Source organism: Alexandromys fortis, unplaced genomic scaffold (genome assembly GCF_014885135.2).
Source record: "Alexandromys fortis isolate MF-2015 unplaced genomic scaffold, M_Fortis_MF-2015_v1.1 scaffold_14, whole genome shotgun sequence".
Classification (NCBI taxonomy): domain Eukaryota; kingdom Metazoa; phylum Chordata; class Mammalia; order Rodentia; family Cricetidae; genus Alexandromys; species Alexandromys fortis.
The window spans coordinates 10894926-10916605 of NW_026067910.1; the positions used below are offsets into that span (position 1 = coordinate 10894926).

Genomic DNA, 21680 nt, shown 5'->3' on the forward strand with positions numbered 1-21680 from the left:
CACTGGGAACACAGGGAAGCTAAAGCAAGCCTGCGGGGAGTCTGGCAGGATCTGAAAAGGGAGTCCGTGTTCACGTAAAAATCCTTTTCAAGAGATACAATCGTTAGGTCATGCAGGATATAAAATAAGGTTTTCTCTGGTGGAAAATTTATCTGTAAAATACTTTGGCAAAGTTACCTGAAGAAATATAAAAATAATGTATTCTGGATCTATGCACGATCCTCAGACAGGAATACAGATTTAAGTTTCTCTAAATTATTGGTCCAGCATGAAATAGGTTATAGAAAATTGTATAGCCACAGAACAGAGAAAGTAATAAATCAATACCTTTACCAGTTATGTTCATAGTAGAAAAATATAAACCCAAGTAGACAATCTATAGAGTTTAGATGTAGTATTCTTAATTTTAGGGTTGGATGAATCTAAAGAGCAGTTAAGCTTAGTAATGTATTCTAAGTTACTCTGTTAGTCATGAGAATGATATGCTAGGTACACAGGTTAAGGCAACTGATTATTAAAGGGGCCAAGATATCCCTGATAAAGTTCAGCTTTCCACCTAAAATATCCATTTTCCCACAGCAAGTTCCCTCCAACTCAGCTAAAGCGTAGTATTTTGGAGGCTCTCTTAACACAGCACAGCTTCAAGGTGCTCCAGCTGCTCCAGCTCACATCTTTTAAGAGGCGATTGTTTCTCAAAGGTACGCTCAATGACCATAGAAACCCCACGCCTTATAAACTAAAATCATTGGCTTTATTTGAAAGAGATCGCACGCCAAGAGAAGGAACACAGAACACATGTTAAACACAGTGTGGGCATTCTGGCTTGTTTGCCAAAATAGTTTCCAAAACTTCCTTTGGAGTGTAAAATCAACAGTCTCTGTGTATTTACCAGGTATATTGCATAAGGGCATGCTGTAACTCAGTTGTGGGGGGAAAACGTTCGGCCTGGTGAAATTGGGACGTGGTTTGCAAACTCCACCTGCCCCATCACCTTGGAGGCCAGTGAAGCCAACACACTGCTGGATTCCATTCCTGGAGTGTTATTGATTCAGCAGAGCCGGCCAAAGGCCTGGGAATTTTCATTTCAGTCCCGACTCCCTTGCTGGGGAAGATACTGAGGAAATCCAGATCCACTCAGCAACTCAAATGTCTTAAGCACACGTCAGGGTTTTCCCCGCCCCCTTCTTGCACCTGCCCTAAGAGGCTCTGTCAGGTAGGTGTTCCTGGTGTTCAGGGAAGATAATTTGCATAGGGCTGGCACAGGAACATTCCTTCCCAGGGACCTAGGAAATAAGGAGGCATATTAAAATAAAACTAGAGTCCAGAAGGTCAGGAGATCTCCTGTTCAGGGGAAATCTGTCCTTGCACGTGATCTGGGCGTCTACACCCGGAGCGACTCTGGCTTCCTCCCCACCCCCGGGGCCTGTGGGTCCCAGCGGCGCCTTAGCTCTAGCCTAGCCTCCCGGGTCAGTGGCCGCTGCTCGCCATGGCGTTGCTGGCCACCTTCCTCTGCTGCCTGCTGGCTGCCTGGCTCTGCGACCCGGGTCTCGGGGTGCCCCTGGCGCCCTCCGGTCGCGCTCCAGCTGTGGGTGAGTGGATTGCGATTGTACACGGGACTGTGGAAGGGACCGGCCAAGTCGCCGACGGTGCGTGGGCGGCAGGGCATAGGACGCGGCCACGCTGGCTACTATGTGGTCCAAGGCCAGACAGCAAGGTCGCTGGGACCGGGTCATCTTGGGGGAGCCCCGTGGACGAGCATATCCAACAGTCTGCTGGGCGTTTGTTTACATCCTGGGTCCGGGTTGTTTTGCTCCCGGGGATGGACAGCCGAAGCTGCTGTCCCATGGAAAAGGCAGCTAAGACTTGCTGTGGGTGCTCCCTAAGTCATCCAGTGTGCCCAGAACCGAGGGGGACAGACAAAATTCCCACATTTAGGTCCTAAACAAAGCGTTCCTCTGCCTGTTCTCAGTGAAGTCAGAGGCTTTTTCTGTTTCTCCGGGTCTCCGGGCTTCTTGTCCTTTCATAAATAAAACTCGTGAGCCCTCCTTTATCCCTTGGTGCACTTAGGTTTTTGAGTGGTGAACAGTTCAGTTCTTTGACATTTAACCCGGTGCCTGCCCCGCCCCCTGCCCGCCTCGGTACCCTAGTCCCCAGCAGAAGGAGCAGAAAACAACAGCTTCAAAACTTGGTAAAATGCTACTAATTTCAGCCTCACTCCAAAATTACTGAATCCAGACTTGTGGGAATGGGGCCAGTTAAACACTTCTGATCGTCCTTGGAGGTCGCTCTTCTGACCGATTGTTTAGTAAGACTGTAGGATGCCCTCTGAGTTTCAAAAACTAAGGCCCCCTCCCATCTCTTATTTTAAGCTTCCTTTAAAAATAATTTGCTGCCTCTGGAGTGATGTTGCTAAGAGCGGGGGTTCTGTTTTGATTTGAGGAGATAGCTGTCCTGGAGACATTCGTCAGTACTGAGGACTGAAATTCTCCTTTCTTTCGTCTCTCTGAGCTGCTGGTCTATCTGCACAAGACTATAGGGATATTCTGGGGTGGATGCAGTCTCTTTGCCTGAACAAGAAGTGCGCGTGACTTATTGCCAAAATTTTACAAGCCACAATTGCATATCTGGTTAGCCAACTCTGGCAAATAACAATCATAACAGAACACCCTACCCCCAAATGTGGATATATGCGTACTGTTGCCTTGTGTTTATTTTTATTTTTTTATATTCTGCTGGAATTGTGTATGTAAGACAGCTACCCCAGCACCGGGAATTTGCTATTTAAATTTGTGACTGTTCAGGATTTTGACCTAAAAAAGTCTCAGGTTGCACCACAGGCAAAATCCTTTTTTAGCATTAATTGTTATTGCTAAATTGTTGAAATTCTTCGTGCAAACTTGCTGTGGGGGGGTGGTGGTGTCATGTGAATCGGCTTCATTTAGCTTCCTGTTTTGGTAGGAGAGGTGACAGGGTTGAATCACCTCCCATTGCCTGGGAAGGGAGAGAGGCTAACTGTAAAGTCCAGATGGGTTGACTCAGTGGTTTCACAATGCATGGATCATTTTACTCCATGATATCCCCTTTTTCTCCCTTGCACTCACCCACAACTTCAACCCTGCCAGGCTTCTGCTTGTTTCCTAACTGTATTTAAACTCCCAGTCCCAGTTTTCTCCCATGCCAAGTTCAGGTTGCTAGAGGACAGACAACCACCCTAGTGTTGCTTGACTCTCTCTCTATATTTTTTTTTTTTTTTTTAAAGATTTAATAGACTGCCACCTTTTGGTGTATTTAGCCCACAGCAACTGACATGATAAACAGATTAACCAACATCTGTTTAAACAACTACATACAGTTGTCCATACAACTTGTGTCCATACAGTTGTGGTTCATTGGGTTTATTAGGAAAAATTGTTAAACTTTCTTTGACTTAATTTTTTTGTGAAATTTTTGAGCATCTGTCTAGAAAAATTTCAAATATTTCTCTATCCAGATATACGGAACACGTATATTTTGTGAAAAAATTAACTGGAGAATGGGTGGGCAATTTTGGTAAAGAACTTTGGAGTGTGTGCTAAAAAATTTTGACTCCGGTGTGTTACTGAATGTATCACAGACCAGATTGGTAGAAACACATACACACACACACACATACACATACACACACACAATTTATGTACAATTTCATTAAAGCTAGGATGTAAATCCTCCAGAGGTTCTGACACAATTAAAGCCATCCTTCAGTGAAACTATTGCCCCCACATTTGTCTGTCCAGTAGTGTGATATGGCAGAAACAGGACCTTGGCATCTGGAGAAACTGGCTCTAGCTCAGCCCTCATTGACTACACACATGATAGGGAGGGAATCCTGAAATTTGCCTTTGCCTAAATGTCATTAGTTATAAATTAAAGCCTCTTTGTTAAGGGCCCAACCTGTCAGACAAATTCCCATTCTTGGAACTCTGTGAACCAGGCACTGGATTCTGTCAGAGGGATGTGCCCTAGTCCATTTCAAGTTTTGGATTATGAAAATTTAATCCGTTTATGATCTCATTCACTTTAATCTTCACTGTGTTTTACATGTAGACAGCATTATCTACTTCCATGTCAGGCAGCCCATTTGACTAAGGATATGGGAGGCCGTGTACAATGGTTATAAACCACATGTGTTCTGCGGTGAGATTCCCGAATCAGTGTCTCAGGCCTGTTCTTCTTGATATTCGACTTCGGTTTAATCCCGTGCACTCCAGTTCCCTGTCTGCTATAGCAATAATGGAGAAAAGCCTACAGAGAAGTACTAAACACGTCCTAAGGACTTGAACTTGAACGGATACAAGCAAATGGGGAAATTAAATTTCATATGGCAGGCTTTATAAAATAATGATAGCAAAGCTAACATGTGGCTTGCTCGGTGTCATGTAAGGACTTGCTTTCTGCTAGTGCTAAATTTCCTGTTATCTTAGAGGACAACATTACATTCCCATCTGACAAATGAAACAGACCAAGATCACAGAGATTGAATCTCTGGGCGGTAGAGTTTATAATGGAAGTCAGGCTGTCTGTCTCTGCTGTCAAACACTATTCTGTTTTATGTGTAATTACTGCATATTTACTTTCTACAAATAATCTAAACACAGGTGTACACAGAAAAGAGATAGAAGGGCAGCCCACGTGATAATTTCAATCCATTTGTCTCCTTTGTTTTGTGTGCTGGGATAGAGTATATCTGAACTCAAGATAAAGTTTCGGGCATTTTCTGCTTTGTGGGAAGAAAGAAATTATGTTCAATTTCTGTTTTAAAATACTAAGTGTTGAGTAATTGATGATGGATAATATTTCATGTCAAGTTTCATCTGGAGTTCATGCCTTCTTCTTCTTACATGTAAACCCTTGCTATACAATTATGAGGACTTTGGCAAGAACTGACCACCAAAACAATAACTTGTCATTGCTACTTAGCAAGTCCACTGCTGTCTTTATTTCATGTCTGTGGCTATAATCAAATGGTTACCCCATTGTTGTTGGGCAGTCAGAACAGGAATTTAAGGCAGCTGGTCACATCCACCATCAGGAATAGATAGTGAAGAAGTGATGCATGCTTACTTGTGCCCAGTTCTCTTCACATTTCCACAATCCAGGATTGTCTGCCTTCGTGCCCTCCATTGTGGGCTGGGTCTTTCTACATCTAGTCCCAAGAGTTCTTCATAGGCACACCCCAGATCAATAGTCAAAGCGCCACTGTAACTGTTTGCACTTCCCTTTTCTTATGTTTTTTTTTTTTATCAATTTTGCACAGCTTAAAAAGTTTGCAGTTATTTTACTTGCTTTTCTATGCCCTTCCAATGCATTTCAGATGTAACTTGGAATCAGAATGAGTTCAAAACTCTTTTAAGTATGTTTGCATAGCATAGTTGGTAAAGCAATTAAGGAGAACAAGCTGAATAAAATGCAAAGAATATACTCACTACATTTGTATGGGAATTAAAACAAAATAAAGAAAATGTTTCTTTTCTGTGATTCCAAAATTTAGTTCTGTCACCCTAAAGGGTCCTATACTTTCAGAAAAGTAAAAAGCATCATTACTAGTAAGTAAAGCTGGAAAAATCTCAGTGTTGAAGAAGCTACTTACATGTGAGAACGCAGCACAGTGGTTGATTATATGTAAGAAAACCTGAGGGTTCTTCATCATATAGGATCCTTTACGTGAGGGGTCATATATGTTGTGTATACTTACTGAATTTTCCACTTGAGTCAGTGTATTAGTTAGCTTTTGTTGCTGTAATAAAATGCCACTCTGAAGACAGCAGGAAGAGTTTGTTGGGGTTTATAGTTCCAGGATGAAGGCATAGCTGGATCAGGAAACCCAATGATCACATTTTCAACCACAACTGGGAAGCAGAGGCATAGTGAGGCTATGAACTTGAAGTTCCCACTGTGACGTACTTCCACCACCAAGGCTACACCTCCTCAAGGTCCCTTAACAGCAGCTTGGGACTAAATATTCAAATGCCTGACCCTGTGGGGGATATTTGTCATTCATACCACACTCACCATTAGTATCTCTACTATAAACTCAAAATGGTAAGTCAACGTCATAAAGTCCTTTTGAGAATGACATGATACAACATATACAAAATTTGTAATACCCCATCTGTCATATAAATCACATCTGACATATAACACAGATCCATAGTGAAAGATACTATGGTTGTTCTAATAATTCTTTCAATAAAGTAATATTGCTTAATATGTATTAGGGACCTCTGACTGCCAGCCTCAGTGTCCCTTTCAAGGCACAGAAGAAGACTTAGAGCGAGCATGGGACTTAGATCGGAGGACAAAATTAACTCCCCATTATGTACTTTTCTGCATCAGTTCTTTTATTCTTCCCCAGCTGGTCTCCCTGTTCTGTGAAGTTTCGAATTTATATACGCACACAAAACAAAGGCAATTCTCTGAGCTTGGACTCCTCTTTATCTTTGAAGGCCCCAAATGTGATCTATATGAAAGACTCCTTTCCTGACTGCATGTCCTGCCAAATGTAATATAATCAGCGGGAGGTGCCTTCCAAAGTATCTCAGGGAACAAAGCAAAGATTAGACTGTGGGGTCCAAGGTTATTGACTGCGTGACTAAATTTCTGACTGGAGGTCCTAGAGTATGTGTGTGGTTGACCCAATATGCCAGTACATAGGAAAGAATTGTGCCCAATAATCCATACTTTGCTGAATTTGGGACCAAGGGAGAGTGCTTATGGCTTCATAAAAGATCTACTGTAAAAATAAACTGATATACTTGCAAACTGGGTTGATCTCCATCAGAACACATTCATTCTGGTGGGTCAAACCTCTGCTTTACCAGTTGAAATCTCACTGCATGATTTCCATGAACTGCAGCAAATATGATTTCCAAGTAGGATTGCTGTCAAATAAATATTTGGCTTTTACCTGAGCCCAATAAGAAGATTTGCTTCCCACAATATTAACACACAACTGTATGATGGTTGCATTTCTAATTAGTTAGCTTTAAAAGCTTTAAAGAATATCTGAGAAACTGGATGTTTGTCACGTGGCTACTATTAAAAAAGATTTATGTCTTTTTTTAATGCTGAAAGAAATTATGTAAAAATTAACTGAAGTGGAGCCAGGCGGTGGTGGCACATGCCTTTAATCCCAACACTCAGGAGGCAGAGGCAGGTGATCTTTGTGAGTTTGAGGCCAGCCTGGTTTACAAGAGCTAGTTCCAGGACAGGCTCCAAAGGTGCAGTTAAACCCTGTCTCGAAAAACAAACAAACAAAAAAAAAAACAAAAAAAAAAAAAAAAAAAAAAAAAAAAAAAAAAAAAAAAATTAACTGATGTAAATATTTCCTGATTCTGCACTTTATCTACTAGTACAGTCAACAATGTTTTAAGTCATTGTTTTTCTATAAGAGTAAAGCAAATAATTCCCCAAATCTCAAATTCTGCAAGAAGACACACTATTGATACACAGTATGAGATGAGTATGAGATGGCCTCTTAGAAAGTTGCCACCAAACATTTTGTTGTGCACTAGAGTCTTTATTGAGTAGTCATGCTAACTCTGAGCTCATTGGTTCACCTGGGTAAGTTGTATGTTCCTCTGTTATTTGATGCTTCTTCGTCTCATAGGAGAGAGTTGCACTTCATGGTGTAAGACTGAAGTTGTGACAGCTTCCTTCAGTGGCGAGGGGAGCAGATGTCTCAATCATACTGTAAGCACAAATTTATCAGTATTTCTTTTCTAACCAACAGGGCAGTTTTGGCATGTGACTGACTTGCATCTGGATCCTACTTACCACATTACAGACGACCACACCAAGGTGTGTGCTTCCTCTAAAGGTGCAAATGCCTCCAATCCTGGCCCTTTTGGAGATGTCCTGTGTGACTCTCCATATCAACTCATTTTGTCAGCATTTGATTTTATTAAGAATTCAGGACAAGAAGCATCTTTCATGATATGGACAGGGTAAGTACATACATATATAAACTCTTAATTATGCAGTATTTTCCTACAGGATATGGTAATCTTCATTAGTGTGCTACATTCATAAAGAATTGCTTGTGTTAAAATATGCTAGGTCTTATGCTCCAGTGGATGGTCACACGATTATGAGTGTATAGGCAGTGCAAACTGAACTCAGTGAGTTAAAAAACAAAAAGAGGGACATGAAGTGGGGAGGAAGTGGAAGGTGGGTGTTGATCTAGGATGTGTTAGTGGGGATGGGGAGTGACTGTGGCCAAAGTAAATTGTATGCATATGTGAGACTCTCAGAATTAATAAAGTGTGTTATATAAAAATCACTAGACCACATAATCAATATTCTTAGTGATAAAAACTATTTTAGACATCCTACTGTGGTGAGAGTCGTATAGTTCCTGAAATATGAAGCATTGCTAATCCTTGTAAGGTATTGACTTTATGTGGGTTCCTGTTTTAATTGATTTCTGTTCTGCTACTTAACAATCTGTATGACCATAGATCATATTATTTGCATGTTAGAGGCAAGGAAATGAAGACACCGAGATTCTACACAGCTTGCCCACATGTATATAGTTTCTTGCTGGTAAAATAGAGATTTGAATCTATTCTTTTTGTCCTTTAGTCTACACCTTACTAATCCCGTGGGGTTTCTTATAAATCTTCAGGCAGCCAATAAAATAAGCTAGAATTTCCTGTATTCCCCTTTCCCCTATTTGTAGAATTGTTGGCAGATGAAGAGTATTTATCTCACCTCTCTCTCCTACCCCCTTCAGAGGTTGTGTATTGCTATGTGTTCAAGCTGATATTGAAATACTGGGCTCAATTCATCCCTTACTTTTGTCTGCTGAATAGCTGGCACTATGGGTATGCCATCACCTTTGAACCATTGGCCATTCTTTGACTCTTTAATTTTAACTTGTTATTTTAAAGTAGACATCTATAATGATAGCTACAACAAGTTGCCATGCATAAGTCTAGGAAGTCTTTACAAAGTTTCTGTGTCCTTTTCAGGGATAGCCCGCCTCATGTCCCCGTACCTGAGCTCTCAACAGGCACTGTTATAAAGGTGATCACTAACATGACCATGACAGTACAGAACCTTTTTCCAAACCTCCAGGTGTTTCCTGCACTGGGGAATCATGACTACTGGCCACAGGTAAAACTGACCTCAGCTACCAGAAGAGCTTAGATGATTTCCCTGTTGTTACTGTCAAAATTATGACATGGGTGGGGCATATGAATGGGTCTCAAGGAAGTACTCCTGTGATAACTATCAAGGAAGGTTTTGGGCATTTTCAAAGATTAAAAAAATTCATAAAATCTTATGCCAATAATATATTTTAGTTGCAAATTTCATAGTTTGTGGATTTTTAATACTATTTTTGTTGTTATAAACTTCATAAATTTCCCCAGTCCTTTCAGTATGTTTTCTTATTTATTTACCATTTCTATGGTAGACTTAGCAAGCAAGGTTAATATTGACAAGTGTTTACACTTACACGAGACATACAAAGATCAGCACATTCTGATTTAAGGTAGATTAAGGACACAACTACAAAAAAACTGTTAAAATAGCCAAAGGTCCCTGTTCCAATCCAGCTTATCTGATTCAGATATGATTAAAGACAAAATGCTTGATGTGACCTGACTCCAAGCACTCACAGAAGCCCTTTGTTAAGGTGCCTGTGCATACTTTATCATGGTGCAGTTTCCTGTTACAGCTGTGTAAAAATCAAGCAGGACAGTGGTGGTGCTCACCTTTAATCCCAGTACAGGTGGATCTCTGTGAGTTCAAGCCCAGCCTGGTTTACAGAGCGAGTTTCAGGACAGCCAGAGCTACACAGATGATGTGGGATTCCCCTCTGTATGTTGTGAATACCAGTGGTGAATAAAGAAACTGCCTTGGCCTGTTGATAGGGCAGAACTTAGGTAGCCTGGGAAAACTAAACTGAATGCAGGGAGAAAGGAGGCAGAGTCAGAGAGAAGCCATGTAGCCCCACTGGAGATAGATGCTGGACCTTTAGCTGGTAAGCCAAACTTTAGCCGGTAAGCCACAACCACGTGGAGAGACACAAATAATATAAATGGGTTAAATTAATATGTAAGAGTTAGCCAATAAGATGCTAGAGCTAATGGGACAAGCAGTGATTTAATTAATACAGTTTCTGTGTGCTTATTTCAGGGCTAGTGGCTGGGAACCAACAAGCAGCCTTCCTCACAACACACAGAGAAACCCTGTCTCAAAAAACAAAAACAAAACCCCCCAAAAAACAAAACAAAAAAGAGATCAATTTGTACAGAGATTTGTTCATGAGAATTACAGCTCTATCCTCCCCTGCTAAGAGACTTTGGTTAGCCTTGGATAATTCACATGCTTCTCCTCCATAGGACACTCATTTACCAACAAGAGTAACAATATTTGCCTTGCAAAACTTTTGTGCAAATCAGTCATAATATATGAAAAGGGTGTAATGTATTTCCTGGCAACTCCCAAGCCCTCAGTAAGAGAAGTTTTGGTTATTAAATCATGAATTCCTTTTGGATTTCTTTGAGATTTTGCTTTATTTTATCTTCATCTTTGTTTTTCTTCAAGTCAAATATTAAAGCAAGTCAAAGATATAATTACTAACTTCTATAATTGTTCTAATTGTAAGTAAATTGGGCTGCATATATGCAAATTACATTTCTTCCTATTTCTAGATTATGGGTTATACTGATGGAGATTGAATCCAGGATCTTCCACATGCTAAACCCAGGGTCTCCCTAATGCTAATCTCAGGGTCTCCCACATGCTAAACCCAGGGTCTCCCTCATGCTAAACCCAGGGTCTCCCTCATGCTAAACATAGGGTCTCCCACATGCTAAGCCCAAAATCTCCCTTATGCTAACCACAGGGTCTCCCACATGCTAAATCCAGGGTCTCCCACATGCAAAGCATGTGCTCTCACATTGAACTTGATTTCCAGTTTCTACCTTGTGATTTTTTTCTATTACTTTTTTCTTCCTGTCTCTGATTCCCTCCCTAATGCTGGGATTAAAGGTGTGCACTACCATGCCTTCCTGATCTTTTCTTAATGTAAAAATGTGTTTTTGACTCTTTCATACATGAGTACTGTATTTCTATCATTTCCATCATTTATTCTTCCCTCTCCAACTCTTTTTCTGCTCCCTCACACTCTTACACATCGTAACGTTATATACATCAAATATAACATGAAAATTTCAGAACAAATTTCCCTAAAGACTGTTGTTATCTGGGATATAGTTTTAGAGAATTCTAGTGTAAAATTTGATTAGAATTTCTCCATTGAAAGAATTTAAACCTGCAGGGTAACTCCATAAACATACACAGAAATGTGCAAGGACTTCACCTGTTCATCAGAAGCAGGTTACTGACCCTGGAATTCTTTCCCATACTGCTCAAATAATCAGTATAGAGCAGGGTTTCTATTTACTTCTACACATTTGAGACTGGTGCTGCCAACCTCATAGGTAAGGGCCCTTCTTATTATAGCTATTTTTTTTACAGTAGTCAGACCTCAGTCCAAAAGGAAAACATTTTATTTTTAACTATCCCCTCCCCTCTTTCTTCCTTCCTTCCTCCTTTCCTCCCTTCCTCTCCCTCTTTGTCTCCTCCCTGTGGTGTGTGTGTATGTGTGTTTATATGTGCACATGGGTGCAGATGTCCAAAGAAGCCAGTGATTTGGGAGTCCACTCTGTGTGCTGTGGTTACCATTAATGAATAAAAAAAAACTGCTTTGAACCTATAGCAGGACAAAACTTAGGTAGGCAGGGAAAACTAAGCTGAATGCTGGGAGAAAGAAGGGCAGAGTTAGAGATATGCCATGGAGCCGCCACCAGAGTCAGACATATCAAAACAATGCAGGTAAGCCACTGCCAGGTGATGATACACAGATTAATAGAAATGGGTTAAATTAATATGTAAGAGTTAGCCAATAAGAAGCTAGAGCTAATGGGCCAAGCAGTGATTTAATTAATACAGTTTCTGTGTGATTATTTCAGGTGTAAGTTAGCTGTCTGGTGAGGAACCAACAAGTGACTTTCTCCTTACAATAAGCCAGCGACATCAGATCCTTTGGGATTGGTGTTGCAGGCAGAGTAAGCCACCCAGCACCGCTGAGGACCAAACTCAACCCTCTGCAATACATGTTCTTAATTACTGAGCTGTCTTTTCAGCTACTAAATTTTTATGTGTTTTAATTTAAAAAAAAAACACAATATGTTGTTGCAACTTAGCCTGCCACAAAGAGGCTAGTGCAAGTTACACGCCTGAATCTTGAAGGAACTGTGCGGCTTTGTAATAGCATTCTAAATGACTTCATTAAAATCTTAAGTCATTAACTTTCCTCTAATCCTACAGCATGCTACACCAGTCCTGCATGTTCAGGCTCAAACTTGCCTTCATTGTCTCAGGAATGTACTTCTTTATCTCATGGTCCATCTAAACCCTGCCCAGGCCCTAAGCGTGAGCTTCTCTCAACACATAGCACACACTTCTGTAGAGCTGTGTTTATGTCTGGACCATTCATTTTACTTTAATGCCGACTTGAAATTGTTGCTCCATTCCTACTCTAAAGCTACCTTTGCTTCTTGCTTGGCACAATGTTCTTGTTTTGTTCTCCTATGACTCTATGGTAGCGCTTGGCAACATCCTACACTTAGCGTGTCACCTTTTGCCTACCCTTTCTCGGCTAGGTTACAGGCATTCCTTAAAGACTGAGAACATAGTGTGTACAGACAACTAACATAGTCAGCACTCAAGAAATGCTCCCCTTAGTTAGTCCAAAGATCTTTAAAGTTTCAATCGCGGCTTGTCTTCTTTGTGGCCAGGACCAGCTGCCAATAGCCACCAGCAAGGTCTACAGTGCTGTAGCCGACCTCTGGAAACAGTGGCTGGATGAAGACGCCGTTAGCACATTAAGGAAAGGTTAGTGAAATACTGTTTTGCTTCCTTTTATTTATTACTTGTTTAGACTTAAATCTTTAACTTTTGTTTAGGCCTTCCGATTCTAGATAGTCCTTGTGCCGGCATTATACTAAAGACAATAAACAGCAATGTGGCCTTAGAATACATGTAAACCTGTTTACCTTATGGAGGACCTTTTTGCCTTCCTGTCCCACCCTTAACCAAGATGTTCCACATGAAGAAAAAGCTGAATTTTGAATGTGAATATAAATAAATGTGTATGTTTTTAATTGGAAAATGGATTGAGAGGAAAGAGTAGATACCTTTACCTCAAAAGCACAAGGTTATGAGGGAACAGCTGGTAGCCTGAGGTTTCCAGATGGGCTCTGAGGTGTATAGCAAGTAGCAGGAAGAGTGCACGGTGAGTTCTCCTGGGTGTAGTCTCTCCTTCTCCTCCCTTGGGCAGAGCATGATTTGATGATGTGTGAAGTAGAGTGAAGGTGCGTGGAGATCACAGAAGTTTAAAGATGCCAGGGATGTGGAACATCCTCCAAGGGAAGATGTAATTACAAGCAGAGCCAGCCCATGCAGTCAGGAAGGCCATAGGGCTGCCCCATTGAAGCTGATAACCCACTGCCATGCCAGCTTCTATGTCAGCCATAGAGTTAAGATTTAATATTTATCCTGCTGGATGTCATCCTGCTTTTCTCTGAGCCATCCTTCTTATTTTCCCATTCCTCTTTTGGAATGGCAATGTGTATTTAGTAAGCATATCAGCCCTGTTGAAAAATACCCGAGGGAAACATCTTGAGGGAAGAAGATTCATTTGAATTCCTGCTTTCAAAGGTCCATTGGCTCATGGTATTCTAGTGCCAAGGCTTCAGGCCCTTGATGAGGCTAAGAGAGCATAGCAGATAGGTATCGTGGACAACAGGTTCTTACTTCATGGCTACCAGTAAAGGTGAAGGGAGGTAAGAGAGAGCTACAGAGGGAAGGAAGGAGGAAGGATGGAAAAAAGAGAGGGAGGGAAGGAAGAAAAAAAGGAGGGATAAAGAGAATGAGAGAGAACACAAGAATTTCTGTGAGCAGATGTAAGACATTCCCTGAAGACCTTCCTCCTGTGCTCTGCTGCCTGTAGCTGACTGGACCATACCTCCAGCAGCCTATTTAGCTCATCAGTGGGGTGATTCTCATGCCCCCTGGTGATCTAAGAGGCTCTCTATAAGACCTTCATCAGGGATCAAACCTTCAACACATAAACTTGGGGAACATTTCATATCTAAACTATAGCAGAATGTTTACCCCTTGCTACTTACTATATGTTGTAACTATGTAAAGTTCAATTCTTTTAATTTTTTTGGAGGTGAATACGGGTGGATCTCTGGGGCTCTGTGTTTCTTTAGCCTAGTCTGGTGAGGCCCAGGTCAATGAGGGCCAGGCCAATGAGGCCTGTTTCAATAAGGTATATAGCATCTGAAAAATGATACTAGAGAGGATGGCCTCCAGCCTCTCCATGCAACACACACACACACACACACACACACACACACACACACTACTATTACTGTGGGAAAATCATAATACGTTGTGACTATAACGATGAAAATGGAAGTTAAAGAGACTATGTGTGATTAGTCATCATTGAAAGCTAAGGAAATAGATATTTGGTGAGTTGGCACAAGACAACGAAATCAGATACCAGAATGGAGGGGCTCACTCCTAATGCCCCAAAAGATCCTCTGCTATGTCTCCACTGGTTCAGGGGTGAGGCATGTGGGGTCTGATGTGCTCTCTTTCTGGCAGTGCCTAGCAGGGTCCTGTGCATTTTCATTCTTTAGATTTTATGTCTCATAGTATCCTTTACGTTCTATTATTTAAAACTAGAAGGTAGTGCATAAGTTATTTTTTATTTTTTGAGATTAAAATATAGTTGCATAATTTCTTCTCTCCCTTTCCTCCTTCCAATTCTTGCATCTTTCTCTCCCCTCTTGCTCTTTAAATGCATGGATTTTCTTTGTTGTTACTTATGTGGATGGATAGGTAGAAGATAGAACATAGATAGATAGATAGAACATAGATAGATAGAACATAGGTAGATAGATAGATAGAACATAGATAGATAGATAGATAGATAGATAGATAGATAGATAGATAGATATAGACAGATGGGTGGGTGAGTGAGTGGATAGATAGATGGAGCTATAACTTCCTAACTACATAAACAAAATCTGCTCAGTCTGTGTAATGTTACTTGTGTGTATATTTCCAAGGCTGAGCATTTGGTATTGGATATCCAGTTGGTGTGCTGTTGCCCAGGAAAAACTATTTCTCCCATTTTTATTATTCCTTAGTTTCCTGTAATTCTTTATCTAAGGCTGATGCCTGTGAGGCCTGTGATCTTTTCTCCTTCCATGTTAGCATGTCTACTGGTGTCCTTTTCCAAATCATGTTTAGGCAACCATATTGGTGAGACTTCACTTGTAGCTTCTCTGACATTTCTAGGACATGCAATCTCTCCAATCCTCTGACTCTTACAATCTTTTTTCCCTGTCTTCTGCAGTGATCCCTGAAATTCAGGTTCAGGAGCTGTATTGTGGATGTGACAGTTGGGACGTAATTCCACAACTCTGCATTTTGAGCAGTTGTGGTTTCCTGTAATATAAATTACTATTTTTAAAAAATTAAATTTCATTCCCCACTGCCCAGACATTCTTTTTGGATGCAACTACTCTTCCCTTCTAATCTTTCACATTGGACCTGACACATGGTACCTTTTCAGTTACTGCTAACTTAGATTCTTACCCAGTGAGAATGCCAGTCTACATTGTTGACCTTCAGACTCTACTTTCCCAGTATTTTCGTGTTTGTGTGTTCGTGTTCCTAAAGTGTATTTTGCATTTGTTTTCACAGGTGGCTTTTACTCACAGAAAGTTACCAGCAATCCAGACTTGAGGATCATTAGCCTAAACACGAACCTCTACTATGGCCCAAATGTCATGACACTGAACAAGACAGACCCAGCAAACCAGTTTGAATGGCTGGAAAATACCCTCAACAGCTCTCTGCAGCATAAGGAGAAGGTAGATCCTAAAGACTAGAATTAGCAGTGGGCTAACCGAAGGCTAAATTTGTTTCTTGAGCTTGGGGCAGAATCAGGAATTAATATAAGTATTAAGAATTCAGTTCTCTGAGATCAATATTTTTATATCATCCATACAGTATAAATGAGACACATGCCATAATGCATCATCGCGTAATTACAGCTCTTTCCTTTCTTCCCAGAAACATGAGAGAAAGTGTACTTGCTTTCTAAATTTTAATTACTCTATGTTCAGTCATGAGTATCCAGCTGCCATTTATTTAGTAATGAGAAAACGCTCAGACATGCGGTCACGTGCCCCCTCGTATGTCCTTTTCAAGGTGTACATCATAGCGCACGTTCCAGTGGGCTATCTTCCTTATGCAACGGCTACCCCAGCAGTGAGGCAGTACTATAACGAGAAACTGGTGGAGATTTTTAGAAAATACAGCTCTGTCATCGCGGGGCAGTTCTACGGCCACACCCACAGAGACAGCCTTATGGTTCTCTCGGATAAAAACGGTAATGAATGTGACATGCATGCAGGTCCCAGTCCACCTTCCTGGAGCACAGCTGTGCCTGACCAGCGTGCTCACTGATTAGGGCATTTAAAGATTTGTCTGAAAGCAAAGTCCCTTGCCATTTCTTATTTATCTTGAATGGTTATAGGCCGAGTGTCGAACTAATAGGATTAGACACGTGACTAGAATTCTGCACCACAAGCTCTGGCTCTGGTCAGCTGGGTAGGGCCAGTATTGCTTGTTTGTTATACGCGCAGAGGCTCTGAAACCTTAGCTCCCTTCAAGTTTCTGTTAGACTCTTAGTTTGCAGAACTAATACTGTTTGTTATTTACCTGCTAGGTTCAAATTTCTCTTTGTAAGACTTTGTTTATTTTCTTCCAGGATTTAAAGGACAGATCGTAATTCACAGAATGCCTTAAAATATTCAGCACATTCTTAATTGCTCTTGTCAGTTTCTCACAATAAAAGAAAGGAACACTAGGAGAAGTTATAACAAGAAACAATAGGAGTTTGATTTATTTAAATAAAAGGAAAATAAGTTGCATTTTCTTCAATATTTTGACAATATTTTTGAAATGTTTATCTCTCATCTAGAAATAAATTATCTTATATAAATGAATACATTGATGTTTGATCTTTTTAGATCATAATATGATTTTTTTTTGAGAGAGAGATTCATTATGGCACTCTGCCTGACCTGGCACTCACTATGTACACCAGGCTGGTTTCGAACTCACAAGGATAAACCTGCCTCTACTTACCCCAGTGCTGGATTAAAGGCATATGCCTCTATGCCCAAACATAAATCTGGTTTGTGGTTATTATAGTAGATATGTATAAAATATGTTAATATTTTGATTTTTTTTAACAGAGTCTCTGTGGAGCTCTGGTGGGCCTGAAACTCACTATGTAAACCAGGATAGCCTCAAACTCACATCGACCTGCCTCTGTCTCCGAAATGCTAGCTTGTGTCAATCAGATTATTATATAATTATTGAAACTTTGCTTTAGGCATGGTAATAAAAATCAGATTGTTTTGTTGTGGTTTAAATGTGTAAGTTGTGGTAGACTTGTTTTTTGTGAAAAATTTTCAAATATATATAAAGGTTAAAAATATGATCAACAAATCTGTTTACTCATCATTTGTATTTAATATGTGTCAAAATCTTGCTGTATTTATTTATCATCTATCCATCCTCTATTATCTTTGTCATCACTATCATCTATTTATCTATCAATCAGTCAATCAGTCAATTATCTGTCTATCTAAAATCTATCATCTATCTGTCATCTATGGCTGTATCAATCATCTATATCTAATTTATCTGCTATCTATCTATCTATCTATCTATCTATCTATCTATCTATCTATCTATCATCACTTATCTATCTCATCTATAACCTGTCTTTCATCTCTCATCTTTCTGCCATATACTTATCTGTTTAAAAGTGACTTTCAAACATAAAGTCAGTTATAATCTGTATAATTATATATTCATTGTCAGAAAATATACATTACATATAAAAAAACCATAATAATATTAATTTGCTTAACAAAATCAGTAATAGCTCTTTGGTTTTGTTATTAAATATCTTTATTTCCTCAAAGGGAACACTAATTGTTTTGAGGCAATTATAATTAAAGGATTAATCAATGACCATATAATATTTGTCTATTGTTCTCTTAACCTAAGCTATTAATATTTTTGCAGTTAAATTAAAATGTTATAATATATACCTGATTTATTTTTGGTCCAGGAAGTCCAATAAATTCAGCATTTGTGGCACCTGCTGTTACTCCAGTGAAAGGTGTTTTACAAAAAGAGACAAACAATCCTGGTGTCCGACTCTTTCAGTACAAACCTGGTGATTATACATTGCTGGTAAGTTGGAGCAGTTCAGTTGACCACACATGTATATATTTATATAGGTCACTGAAGGTTTCATTCATTTAGTAGAATGTTTCTCAGCAAGCCCTTGATGTTGCTATCTCATGGTGTACTTACTTAAAGATGATCTGTCTGTTGTCATCTCTATGGGTGGGTAGGTAAGGTTAGCCTGTGGGGGGTTACTATCTCTTTAAGGACTTCCTGATCTTTTTGATATGTTTGTTTTAAGATTAGATTTTATGTAGCACAAGGTGGCCTAAAATGTGCTATACTTTTAAGACTTCTGATCCTCTTGCCTCTGTCTCCCAAAAGCTTGGATCCCAGGTGTGTGCTCCCATACCCAGGCTTATGGGGTGCTGGGTACTGAGCTCAGGACCTCATATATGTGAGGCAGGTAGGCGCTTTAATAACTGAGCTACATCCCAAAGCCTAATCTTGTCACTTTTTAAAAATTTTCACTGGATGTAGTCTTATTTGTGCATGTTGGTGCATATTATTGTCCTCCCTAAAAATAAACATGAATTATTCTTCTTCAAACCCCAACTATTTGGAAAAATATAAGCCCCAGATTTTGGTTCTGTCTTCCGCTGTTACCAAGTTCTTCTGTGTTCTAATTTCTTGCTCTTTAAAATGGGGATTGAGGTATGACTGGGAGGGCTGAGGAGATGGCTCCATGGATAAAGTGCTCACAGGGTAGCCATAAGGACCTAAGTTCAGAAACCCAGTAGTTACATAAAATGCCAGGCATGGCTCTGCACATCAGGATCCCCAGTGCAGTGGTGTGGAGACAGGAGAGTCCCTGAAGCTTACCACCATCCATTCTAGCTGATAAAGAGATCTCCAGGTTCAGTGAACAGACCCTGTCTCAGAAGAAACAAGATGGAGAGCAATTGAGCAATTCATTGTTGTCTTGTGGCCTCCACAGCACTGGGACCTATGCATGCACATTCATACACAGAAAATGCATATATGTATACTGCACATACCTGTGTGTGCCACGTGCACACAACTCATGAGTTCCTAAGATGGTTCCATGAAAAGAAATCTATAAAGGCATTTAGAATAATGCTTAGCTCATATTCAGTGCTCAGTAAAGGTTTGTGAAAGTTAAGTTTTTAAAAGAAAAACTCAAATTGAACATTTATTTTTGTCACAAAAATTCTCTGGCTCACGTTTGTGGCTCTGTACTTTAGAACAGTTTGGTGTAAAAGGGCTGACCAGCTCTCTTTGGGATGGTCATGCACACCATTCATCCCAGAAAAGTGGACACATCACAATTTCAAACTCCCAAACTGACATCTCAGCCTATGTGAGACGCTCAGGCAGGGTTCAGGGACTGGCTCAGCTGCCTCTGGCACCCACCTGATTTTTACCAGCTGCTGTAGCACAATTAATCAAAGCTCAGAGGCAGAAATAGGGTACATTCCACCTACAAACTGTGAGTGGTCATCTCTAAGAATTGAGAATTTAAGTCTCTTTATTTTGTACACCTCACTGTATACCTAGATGATGTACTATTATGTTCTTTCAGTATTTTAAAATTTAAAATAAAGTGATAGAAGTGTTTGGTATTGAGATCTTTTATGTGTATGTATGTGGGTCTTTGTTTGTTTGTTTGTTTGTTTAAACAGTATTTCTATTTGTGTAGCCCTGGCTGTCCTATAGACAGGCTGACCTTGAATTCACAGAGATCCACCTGCTTCTGCCTCCCAAGTGCTGGGATTAAAGACATGCATCACCATTGCCAAACTGAAGTGAAGTTCTTATAGAAATGTATTTGGGCTGTGTATTTAAACCTCTCTGATCTGGGGTCGTTACTGTCTTTAATATAGGACATGTTGCAGTATTATTTGAACTTAACAGAAGCAAACCTAAAAGGAGAATCCAACTGGACCTTGGAGTACACACTGACTCAGGCCTACGGCATTGCAGATCTACAGCCGAGGAACTTACATGGATTGGCTAAACAATTTGCTACCATAGACAGCAAAGAATTCCTGAAATACTACCATTACTTCTTTGTGAGTTTTGACAGCAGTGTGACTTGTGATGAAAAATGCAAGACCCTACAGATTTGTGCAATTATGAATCTTGATAGTGTTTCCTATCATGATTGTCTTAAACAACATTTCATGAAGCACAGCCACTAATATTTTCAGTCATCTCATAGGAAAAAAATCATGTCACGGTGCTTCAGCGATCATTTTGGGAATTACTGACTCAAGTCAGAAGAGTCACTCTCTGTGCTTTATTTGTGAGTCTCAGATCCTGACATCAGTAACATTCAAAACTTTTATACATTGAATACATATACATTTTTCATAAGATAGTAATATCTGGACATGAATACCTTGTCTTCCAATTATGTACACTGATACCTAACTTATGCCCTTGTAAAAATTGTCATCTATGTAATAAAGCAGGTGACTTCTCTATGGGTGTTATGGAGTTTTGTTTTCTTTTTAGTTTTGGTATTTGAGACAGGGTCTCATGCTATATATGGTTCAGGCTGCATAGGAACTGCACTGTCTAGTTTAGCCTGGCCTGGAATTCACCAGTGATCCCCTTGCCTCAGCCTTCCAAGGATTGGGGTTATAGTCATAAGCTACCATGCCTGGTGGTTCTTTTAATGCCTCCTGTTCTATTAATGTAATAATTATCAGTCTTTTCATTCCCTCTTGATAAAGCCTCATGTGTAAACTGTACTTCAAATCTTTGTCATCAAATGTGTAAATGGAGACTAATATAGTTTGTGTATTCTGTCTACTCTTGCGAAAGCACCAAGGTCTCCTTAGGGCCATCTCTGAGTCTCTGGAGTGTCATAGGCATGCGCTGACCAGCTTTCTTCCTTCTGCATTCTAGTACTATTGATCTATAAGAATGAAAATCTCGTAGGTTGTACTTAATGCAAATTCATTACAGATGGTTCGCCATGATGTCATATCCCAAATAATCCACTGTCACTTGAAAACTCTCACATATTCTTTTGATGACTCATTTTACTAATGTGTATTTTGTCAAAAGCATAAAGCTGGAACTTCAGTGGGCTCCAGTGTGGAGTGCGCAGCTCCCTCTGTACCTCTTTTCCAAATAAGATCTAGGGCATCCTAATGGTGAGAATTGCCAATTTCATCCGATAAACAAAGTTATGATGACAACGACCTCATGTTCTCTGCGTGAGAAGGGAGGGTAGAAGGGAAGGAGGAAGGGAGAAGGGGTGGGAGGAGGAGAACATGAGGAATGGAATACTCAAGAAAGGGGAAGGA

The 21680-nt window shown here is 40.2% G+C and overlaps 1 protein-coding gene across 1 annotated transcript; it reads left to right on the forward strand.

The window, feature by feature from the left end:
• The first annotated feature begins 1257 nt into the window (after positions 1-1257).
• Positions 1258-20847, forward strand: Smpdl3a (sphingomyelin phosphodiesterase acid like 3A). The gene is made up of 8 exons (XM_050138144.1): positions 1258-1589; positions 7769-7982; positions 9009-9153; positions 12849-12945; positions 15835-16004; positions 16345-16525; positions 18284-18408; positions 20247-20847. Exons 1-8 carry the CDS (start codon positions 1487-1489, stop codon positions 20562-20564), a joined length of 1353 nt encoding a protein of 450 aa, XP_049994101.1. The 5' UTR covers positions 1258-1486; the 3' UTR covers positions 20565-20847.
• Positions 20848-21680: the final 833 nt, after the last annotated feature.